The 10978-nt window shown below is 42.2% G+C and overlaps 1 protein-coding gene across 4 annotated transcripts in view; it reads left to right on the top strand.

Annotated features, from left to right (window-relative positions):
• The window catches only part of Psd3 (pleckstrin and Sec7 domain containing 3), a 522390-nt gene that overhangs the window by 217238 nt on the left and 294174 nt on the right, over positions 1-10978 (top strand). For all 4 annotated transcript variants that reach the window (XM_029532004.1, XM_029532006.1, XM_029532007.1 and 1 more), the window contains one exon: positions 6903-7011. In XM_029532004.1, the coding sequence (XP_029387864.1) occupies positions 6903-7011 (109 nt within the window). The remainder of the gene's footprint in view (positions 1-6902; positions 7012-10978) is intronic.

The raw sequence follows: 10978 nt of genomic DNA, 5'->3' as shown, positions 1-10978 counted from the left end.
CTCTCTCCCTGAGGTGCTCTCTCCCTGAGGTGCTCTCCCCCTGAGGTGCTCTCCTGCTGAGGTGCTCTCCTGCTGAGGTGCTCTCCCGCTGAGGTGCTCTCCCCTGAGGTGCTCTCCCCTGAGGTGCTCTCCCCCTGAGGTGCTCTCTCTCTCTCCCTGAGGTGCTCTCTCTCTCTCCCTGAGGTGCTCTCTCCCTGAGGTGCTCTCTCCCTGAGGTGCTCTCTCCCTGAGGTGCTCTCTCCCTGAGGTGCTCTCTCCTTGAGGTGCTCTCTCTCTGAGGTGCTCTCTCCTTGAAGTGCTCTCTCCCTGAGGTGCTCTCCCCCTGAGGTGCTCTCTCCCTGAGGTGCTCTCCCCCTGAGGTGCTCTCTCCCTGAGGTGCTCTCTCCTTGAGGTGCTCTCCCCCTGAGGTGCTCTCCCCCTTAGGTGCTCTCTCTAGCTAGCCAGTCTCAGCCTTGCTGCTTGCAGGTGGAATGGAATGACTCACCACATTATCTAACTTCCCATCTCCTTGCACCACATTGCTCTCTGCAGAGTCCTATAAGGATACAGCCTCTCATTCTTATTGCTGTTCTAGGTAAAAGGAAACATCTGGCACTTAAAGTTCTGTCATTATGCTACAGTAAGAACAGAAGCTCTGGCCTGGGTGTAGACCTAACATTTCAGTTAAAGCCTGGCCATTGTTTTGGCCAAGGGATCATTCGCAGGAAGGAGAGGTCATCTTAAGGCATGCTAAAGAGATAGGTGGAACAATTTGACCATTTCTTTTTCCAGTTTTTCTCCCTGCAGAGCAGCAAATCTAGCCACGTATAAAGTATCCAGGAAAACCTGATTTCCCCCAGCATTTGAACTTCCTTATTCTTTCTCTAAATTCTCCTTCCCCACCTTGCTTGCTTCTTGACCTCTGTGCTAGCTTAAATGGAATGCTCCCCCCACCCTCCCTTCTCCTCCTCTGGGCTGCCTCTGTACTTTACAGCTGGGCTGCCCTGGGGGTTTCTTGCAAACTCTAATAAGGTCTTTGAGCTTCTATTTGAGTCCATTCTTAGGTTCTTCTGTTAATGATTTTAAGAACCCCAAGAGGGAACCTGGACTTCCCATTTGTCTACCCTGGACGACGTCTCTTTTGCCTTTGCTTCTCTCAGGGTTCCCTGATGTATTTGCTAGGCTCTTACACACTGAAGACTGAGTGGCTTATGTGGTAGAACTGAGCTGTCTCCTACCTAGGTTTAGAGATTAGCAGTCCATGACTACTGAGTTGGTACAGCTGAGGTCCCTTCCCTTAGCTTCAGATGGCACCTTCTCCCTTTGTCTTCATGTGGTTTTTATTTTGTCTATCTCTCTGTGTCCCTAAATTGTTTTCTTAGAACGTCACCGGCTACCTTAGATTAAGACCTAACCTGCTGATCTCATTGTGATGACCTCCAAATACGGTTGTGGTTGAAGTGTGGGGGTCAGGGCTTCAACATGGGTTGTTCAGAATACAGTTCATCCAAGAACACCTAACCAAGTTTCTGTAGCATCAGTCCTAATCTTCAGCTCTCTGGCTGCATTTGGTTGGTAAGTGCACACAGTACCCTGTTGTGGTGAACTCAGCTCCTGCGGGTAATGAGAACGGAAGGGATTAAACAGGACCAAAGGTGGACTTGAATGTTGGTTGTGAGCCTAGCCTTTAATGGCTGAGCCATCTCTCCAGCCCAATGTGAATGTTGGAATTAAATGCTGGCTTAAAAGGAGTTGTGAAATGTTATTTTTATAGTTTTCAATTTAGCTTTTAATCTTTTCTGGTCCAAAGTGCTCTGGAATACTCAACTGACTCTCAAATCATATTGAAGATGAGATAATTAGAACAATACAGTGTATGGTGCCTGCCTTAGGCCCATTCTCTTTCCCTTCCACCACTCCTGTGGCCCCAATCATTTTCTGCCCACTTCACTGAAAGTGACTTTTACTTATGAAGTTCTACTTTGTTTTCTTTCCCCTTCCCTATTTTGTAGCCAGACAGAAATTTTATATGATGTTTTTATTGTGCCTTCATTTTAGCTATGTTCTGTGACATGAGGTGGAATTTGTGTGTCTTCTTAGTTCCTAAAAGTTTCAGATTTTAAATTAAAGATGTTCATTGTAATACTGGCTTACCTACTTCTTAGCCCTATTGAGTGCCAAGATCACAGGCTTGTGTCACTAAAGCCAGCTATCCAGATTGTTTAGTAATTTTATATAGCAGGGAATCCGAATTCCAGGCATTTATGTTAATTGAAGAATAGCAAAACTGGATTTTAGTCCTGATCACCTAACTCAAGTTATAAGTCCTTTACTTCCTTTTAAATGACATTTTAGGTGTCAGGCTTTGAACCTAGGCCCTCATGTTTGCTAAACATGAACTCTTACTGCTGAGCTCATCCCCAGCCCCTATTCTGTATGCTTATCAAAGAGATTTATGCTCCTACGTGATTGTGATAAATCAAAAGGAGTAATACAGATTGAAAAACGTATTACTGAATCATGCTGTCTTTCATCAAGCTGATTCTTTCAAATACAGTTCTTCAGAGGTCTACAGTTATTGTAGAGCTTGGTGAAGATCTAAAGCATTCCGATGGGAAGAGCAGTATCAGCAGAGCTCACAATCCGAAGATAATGAAAGTAAGGAGAATGACTTTTGTTTTGCTTATAGCAAAGTGGAGGGATATTAGTGCCTTGACTCCAGCCTGGATGAAGATGTCCCCATAACTGCCAAAATATGGAGTGCTTTGTTTAATAGAGACACTTTCATCTGTGTTATTTCTAGATAGAGCAGCCCATAAAAAAAAATCTTTTTCTTGTGTGAGAGTCTGAGTACGCTTTGAGCACTGCTTCACTCTCAGCTTCAGAGCCCGTGAGTCTAGGCACTCGAATTGTGGTCTGCTCAATATCAGACCTGCAAATACAACAGTACGGCTGCCAGTTGATTCTTACATACAATAACATATGAGAAGCACACCTACCAGGACCTGTGCTGCCAGGCGTGTGATGCAGGACCATCAGCACCACCTGGAATATTAGTAGGAAGTGCACTTTTTCCGGCCCTGCACTAACTGAATTTGAAGCTCTGTGTGCCTCACAAGAAATATTTGTTTTCATAAGTGTGGTGTACTGTTTTAATTTGTGCTAAATTTCGAGAACTCCCTCTTATCAGTGTATTTTAAACAGTTTTGATCATGACATATGGAGAAATATACTTTAAATTATGCCTGTGTATACCCACTGGGCTGGGTAGTTTGTATTACCAACTTCAAACAACCAAGAGTCACTTGGGAAGAAAGGGCAAGCTCAATTGAAGATGTTTTTGGTTGGGGCTGGAGAGATGGCTTAAAGGTTAAGAGCAGTGGCTGCTCTTCCAGAGAACAGCACCCACACAGTGGCTCACAACCATATGTAACTCCAGCTCTAGGGGATAGTTTGCCCTGTCTGGCCTCTGAGGGGCCCCAGTCATGCAAATGGGACACACACACACACACACACACATACACACACACGTGCACGCAGGCAAATACCCATATATGATGTTGATGATGCTAATCATAATGATAATAATAAAGTCACTGAACTAACCTTTGACTATGCCTGTGAGAGGTGATCTTGGCTGATGATTGATGGGAAGGGCCCTGCTCATTCTGAACTGTATCATCTCTCGTGGGTAGGCCTGGGGGGTATGAAAGCTAGCTGAGTTACAGCAAGTGAGTTACAGTAAGCTCAGTAAGCTGTGATCCTATGAGACTTTTGCCTTGGCTCCTCCCATGAATTCTTTTAATTGTGAACTATGGTCTGGAAGTTTGAGCTGAAATAAATCTTTTCCTCCCCCAAGTTGCTTTTGATTGAAGTATTTTATCTCATAAAAAGAAAGGTAACTGGGACACTTACATACAACCATACATTTCCCCAACACCCTCCTGGAGATACACAGACATAGTCTCGTGACTTAGAAGTTTGAGGAAAAAAATCTCTTTACATGTCCTTTTAGTTGTTTTTGTTTGTTTGTTTGTTTTTTAGATTTTAAAAAAGTTTTAGTTTATGTGCATGATACCTTCATGTATGCATATACATCATGTGTGCCTTGTGTTCTTGGAGGCCAGAAGAGTGTGTTGAGTCCCCTGGAACTTAAGGATGATTGTAAGCCATCCTGTGGTTCTGAGAGCCAAACCTGTGTCCTCTGTAAGAGGGGCAGGTCTGTGTTTGACTGCATCTGGGTTTGCAGTCTGTAGATAGGGAGGGCCAACTATGTATTTAAAATATATTAATATTTAAAATAAACTGCCAAATTTTATCTTATGTGAGAATCAGGATGTAAGTCTTTTTCTTGAGTATGGACTTGCAGAAATCTTAGGATAGACTTCCAGAGACCAAAAGCCAAAGATTAGTGCTCAGTGAAACTTTTCTTTAGTATAGTCTTCAAGCTCTAACTGCGATGCTAAGCCAAAAAGATTATCTTCCTTGACCTGCTGAAAGTGCCTCACGCATTGCCTCCTGGGTATTTGCTGGCCGTGTACTGGTGAGCGTCTCCTTTACAGTCCACTTCTGTGGTGTGCTAAGTGGCTTTGGAGGTTACGTGGCAGTCCAAGTTCAACGTATAGGTAATAGTCCTTCTCTAATCTCTGCCCATCTCACTGCATATTCCCAGACATGCAAGCCTGACTCCCGGGTGCCATGCTCAAATGCTGTGTGCTCTGGATTTCGCCTGCATAGAATCAAATCCACAACGTGTAATTTATTATCCGTACCACCTTGGACACCTTGTTCATCCATGAGACGGGGATGATAGCTGTATTCAGTTTATACGATTGCTCTGAGCATTAAATGATGCATTCCATACATAGCACTAGAGCGAGCAGTGCTTGCCAGAGAGTAAGTGGTTAATAAATCTTATCCATTATAATTATCCTTGATTTAGTCTTTTCCTTACTTTCTTAAATCTGACTGACCAGAGCATTCCATAGACCATCTCTACACAAAGATCTAAGTTAACCCACTTTTGTCTACTTGCCATGAGCTCTAGTCTCCTTTAGACTATTAAGCTCCTTTGTATGATAGGCCTATGGTCTTTTAAAATGTAAGTGAACAATCTTTGAAATGTAAATAAATAAAAATATTTGCCAAAATGTTTTGATGGCTTTCTTTCAAGATCTGGTTAAAATGAGGCCTCGCTCCCCTGGCACCCATGCTGGTTTGCTATTGCTTCTGAGAGCCCTGCTGTTCTCTGCTTTGAAATGGACCCCTTACCTGCTCTTCCAAGCTGCCTGGCCTGCTCTCAGTGTAGGTATGGGTCATTGTCAAATGGCTGTCCCTCTGCATAGTACATGTTTCTGTCCTTCCCAGCATCTCGCGTTTCCCATTTCTGCAATGATCACTTCCTTGGAAAACCCGACATAAGCATCTTCCCCAAATTAGGTCACCTTCTTTGGGAATTCCTGGGGGAGCTCCTTTTATTAGCCAGAGCTCTCTACATACACAGATTATCATTAGTTTCTCTCTTTTGGGGGAAAAAGGATAATTAATCTGTACTTGTTAAACACACTACACTAAGAAGAATTTCCAGAGATGAACTTTTATTTTTTTATAAATGATTGCAGAGGTATTTTAAGGAATGCTGTCTCAAACTTCTGCAAGTTAACCTTTTGATAATGGCATTGAAGAGCAAGGGGAGAGCACCAGGGATGACACCACATGCTGTACTTGGCTGTTGTAGGGTGCTGGAGTTGTCATTGGTCCTTCTGTCACGGACAGACATTTCTGCTTCACAGGCAGTAAGTCGGAGATACCCTTGTTTCAAGTGGTTACTTGATTGTCCACAGAACCCTTGATGTCAGTGTTGCCTAGAGATGAGTCCTACATGAGAATAGATGTTTTGTAGTCAAGACAGAACCCAGTGTAGATAATATCATATCTTGGATGCGTTCATTCACAGTGGAGGCAAGGGCATGACTGCATGGTGGGCATAGATCAAATTTCATCTATTACTTAATTCTAGGCCAGAAATAGGAACCACTCAAATTTCAACACTTGTCTAAAAGCAGTCAGGAAGGAAGTCTTAGGAATTATGATGTGAACCAATTTTACCCCCGTAGTTTTTCTTTAAATAGCAGCCTTTTAAGAATCTGGGCAGATGCTCAAATTTAAGACAGATTGTATCAATGGAATTACTTACAGTTCTGTATACTCCTTGGCTAGCTGAGTGGTATTTCTGATGTACAGATACGGTCAGTTTTGGAGAAAGGCTGCTTTCTTTTTGGTGTGGCTCAACCAAACACATAGAAAGAATTACTTGAAGTTAATCATGCAGAAAATAAAATAAGGTTTTTAATAGCTAAAAGATAGCATAAACTGTGTGTGTATGCATGCATGTGAGAGTCTGTTCATGTGGGTACATATATGTGAGTGTGCATGTGCAAGCCAAAGGTTAGCCCTTGGTATCATTCCTGAGGAACCAGTCACTTTGTTTGAAACAGAGTCTCATTGGTCTGGAGTTCACTGAGTAGGCATGGCTGGCCGGCCGGCCTTCCAAGGCTGGGATTACAGACTGAAGGCTCTCATGTTTGCTTGTTGATTTCAACATACATTCTAGATATTGGACTCAGGTCATTATGCTTACATGGCAAGCACTTTACTGAGTAATGGCAGGCTTTGTGTGTGTTCTTCCCCCTACCCCCACAGACATCATGTGCATACTATTTTTTGGCTGGATCTCATTGATGAAATCATGTGTTCTGATTATATTATGATTTTTTGTTTGATTCATTTTGAGTGATTATATAGTAGTGTATCAAGCATAAATATCGTGATTGTTTAATCATTCCCTTCTTGGGTAATTTGTTTTGTCTCTATTTGTTATGCTATATTTGTGATAATGCCTTTGTTTGGTTCTCATTTTGCAGGCAGAGCCGTTTGTTTGGGTTAACACTGCATCAGCACATTCCCAGAGTGTTGCCAAGGCAAAGTACGAATTTCTGTTTGGCAAGTCAGAAGAGAAAACTCCGGATACTAGTAAGTGTCTTAAACATTGTCTTCTAGGTAAAAGATGTGGTCCTACTTATTTCTGCATCCCGTACTTACCTATGTCACTTCCTGCTTACCCTTGTGAAGGCTGTGTGCTCCAACTGTTCTCTTGAGCTGTCTTCCAATACTAGAATTGGATGTAGTTTCTACAGCTTGCTCTGGGTAATTTCAAGTCTGTTTTTTGAAGAGTTTTCAGCTTCCAATACTTCAAGTTTCAAGAATTAACTAATTGTCACTAAGATTTTATTTTCTACATTTACCATTATTCTATATAACTATACTTTATTTTTGGCTGCCATCATATGTTATGGAGTGTCAATTCCACAATGTTTTTAGACAATGTAATCTTAAGAGAGCTCTCATTTGAAAATTACTGTCACATTCTGTAATTAAAAGCAACAGTCTTCAGAACAGCTTAGAACAAATAGAACTAATATTAGTACCAGTATCAGTAGTCCGACTCACTGGCTTCCTTAGCATTCCAGCACTATACTATGCACTTTTAATATCGTATCTTATTTGCTCCCCAGGGAAATCCCATAAATTGCCTCTGTTATCCCCATTCTCAAGGGGCGGAATCTGAAATGGTTTCCTTTCAGTTATAATTGCCTGGCCCCAGAGCTTGGGCTTCCAATCCATGGGGGCAGTGCGTTTCTGAATACACTTTCCTTAGAGAGCGTGTGAGATACGCAGTCTTCAGAGCTTCAGAACACTTAATCTGAGCCTATGGAAGAGAGGTGCTGGAGGTGTCTCTCGGGAGACGGGAGAGGCGAGAACTTGTGCTTTGGAGTTAGACTTTCTGAGTTTGAGTCCCGGGCTTGTAACTCACAACCTTGTGGCACTGTGTACATGTCCAACTTTAACTTTTTTTGTCTGTAAATAGTGATTTCAGTGGCACGTCTCAATTATTTTGTGATATGCAAACACCTCAAAATCATGCCGGGACATAGCAAATGCTTCTGGGTCTGTGTGTTGTATTAATAAGGATGATAGCAGGTCCTCACGTCTGTATCCCTGACCTTCAACTGTACGGTAGAATGGTAATCCTCACTCTTTTCACCCGTATTGTTATTTAACCCTTGTTTTACATGGATAAGGGGTTTGACCTAATGTGGTCGGTAATTGGTTGAAACAGAGCAATCTCTGTTTCAGATGGGCGTGTTAGTTGGGTTTGTGTAACAGCATTTAAAGATTTCCAAGGAGTCAGTGCATGCATATGCACTTCATTCCTGTAGTCTTTTTTATGTTCCTACATTTATAACCACCTTAAGACAGTTTGGAGATCTTCCACTGCTCTGAATTTTAGATGCCATCTTGTGGGTTTCAGCTTTTTTTTTTTTTTCCTCTGATGAGGCACAATTTTTACTTAATTATGTGTCTTAGTTAGGGTTTTACTGCTGTGAACAGACACCATGACCAAGGCAACTCTTACAAGGACAACATATGAATGGGACTGGCTTACAGGTTCAGAGGTTCAGTCCATTATCATCAAGGCAGGAGCATGGCAGTGTCCAGGCAGGCATGGTGCAGGAGGAGCTGAGAGTTCTACATCTTCATCTGAAGGCTGCTAGCAGAGTACTGACTTCCAGGCAGCTAGGATGAGGGGGTCTTATAGCCCACACCCACAGTGACACACCTACTCCACACCTTCTAATAGTGCCACTCCCTGGGCTGAGCTTATACAAACCATCACATTATGTAAACAATGTGTAAATGCTCTGTGTCAATAGCGAATAGAGCTATTGGCAAGAATGTGCATCTGCTGGGCTTCTTACCCACAGCTGTGTGACACAGTTAAAAAGCAGTTCAGTGACACACCTCTTGTACCACCTGGTCATTTTATTCCTCAATATTTACTGAAGAGAAATTCAAGTTTATACTTTTTCAGGAATGTTTGTGACCTGCCCTTTTGTTTTGCTGTTTGGGAAACCAAGCACATTTAGAGTTTATGCTTTTTAAAAGTAACAACAGAAGACTGAAATGAAGAAACGATAGGTGATGGTAGACGACTCTGTGTGGTACTTTGCAAAACTTGTCATTTCTGCCTTAACACGAATTGTCTTTGATTCAGTATATAGTATATGCGGCAGTCTCTTCCTTAGTCCTTTGAGACTTGTCCTTGAAAGCCACAAAACAAAGCAGTGTAAAAGGAAGAATCACGGGTAAGTCACTGGGCCAGAGGCATGCTTTGAGTTTTTTTCAGATCATTATTGTTAAGTCATGTGAGAACGTGAATGAAACTTTAAACTGTAGAGCCAAAGGATAAAGTGGAAGGGGCAAGAGAAATGTGTAATTTTACAATCTTAAGACTGTACTAGCTCAGGTCTAATGTTTTATAAGTCTTTCGAATCATATAGTTTAAAGTTTAGTGCTATAAATATTATAAGTGTATGTAGAAATAATAGAATTTTAGAAATATTTTACTATATTGATAAGAAATTGAAGATCTGTTTTCTACTAAGTCTTGTTAAAGGACTAAATGATATTTCTAATGTTCTTGGTACATTACCTTATTTCTCTTGATGTCAGTATTTAACATTCCTGGTAATTGTACCCAAACTGGTAATTCTCTTGGGGCCATAGAGTTGAGTTCATGGTATGGAGTATCTAAACTTAAAAGAAGTATATAGTGGTTCCTGTTAATGTGATGCCCTCTAAAGAATGGACTGTATTCAGATTATTCCTGTAGCATGGTACATTGGGGGCTGATCCAGAACATGAGAAACAACAGACCCTGAGTAGACAGGAGAGAATGAGAGGAAATTCCCCATGTTGGACAGAGGATTCAGGGTCAGAGGAATGCCAGACTCCATCATCACTGGGCCCAGGAAAGGGTGATCTTGCTCTGATGAGAATAATTCAGGTGCCCAACAGCAGCAACACAAGAAGCTAGCATGGAGTTTTTGCAAAACTGGACACTGGGCATGGAAATTTTGACTAGAAAAATTGTGCATTACCTAGAAGCTATTAGAGTGTAGGGCTGTGGCTTGACATACCAGGTTCCCAAGAGTTCTGAGGGTAGGGCAAAATTGATTTCCTGTGGAATTGAAGCCCAAGTTGGGATAGGGCACTACCGATAGTTTGTACAATGTCTAGGAAGTGACATAAAGAAATGTCACAAACTGTTGCAGAATTTAATGCAAAATTGTCCTTTTTTGCAGTGAATGACAGATAAAGCTCCACATTAACAAATAAATCCCTAAAATGACAAGCTCACAATTAGTATCATTTACATAAAGCAAGGAACCTCCATGGGGAAGGATAGTCAGCATTTATAACGCAGATATCAAGACCCAGAGAGTGAGAGCAATGGGATATTCTGAAACTATAGAACAGTTTTCTGTAAACATAAACTGAGGGGAACAACGAAGATGCAGCAGGAACCCATGGGGAAGATATGCACATGACCAGGAAACAGTCTGTGAGCGTCTGTGAACTTAATTACAGATAGAGAACTGGAACCGCAACAGTGCTGGGGTACTAGTATTCTAGTTAGTTTGATTGTTCAGTCCACACATTTGCTGAGAGAAGCTCAGTGAGGGATGGTCTGGGTCGAGCTGGCCATGGGCGTGCCTGTGAGGGATTCTTCTATGAATCAACTGAGGTGGAAAGACAACTCCTCCTGAATGTGGGCAGCCCTAGGTAGGGTTGGACTTTGATCCGCATGAACAGAGAAAGGAAGCTGAGCAGGAAGCATGCATGCATGGTTCTGTGTTCTCTTGCATATGGACATAACCAGCTGCTGCCAGTGCCTGCCTCGACTCTGCAGTCATGCACTGTAACCTGGAATTAACTGAAAGGCATGCTGCTTTTTGTCAGGGTGTTTGGTTTCTGAACTAGAGCCTGATTTTATTTCATGATCTACCTACTGTTGATCCTGCCTACTAAGTGCTACCATTGGAAAGTGTGTGTGTGTGTGTGTGTGTGTGTGTGTGTGTGTGTGTGTGTGTGTGTG

This window comes from Mus pahari, chromosome 19, assembly GCF_900095145.1.
Source record: "Mus pahari chromosome 19, PAHARI_EIJ_v1.1, whole genome shotgun sequence".
Classification (NCBI taxonomy): Eukaryota; Metazoa; Chordata; class Mammalia; order Rodentia; family Muridae; genus Mus; species Mus pahari.
The sequence above is the reverse complement of the archived record's forward strand: the minus strand, read 5'-3'. Positions and strand labels throughout refer to the sequence as shown.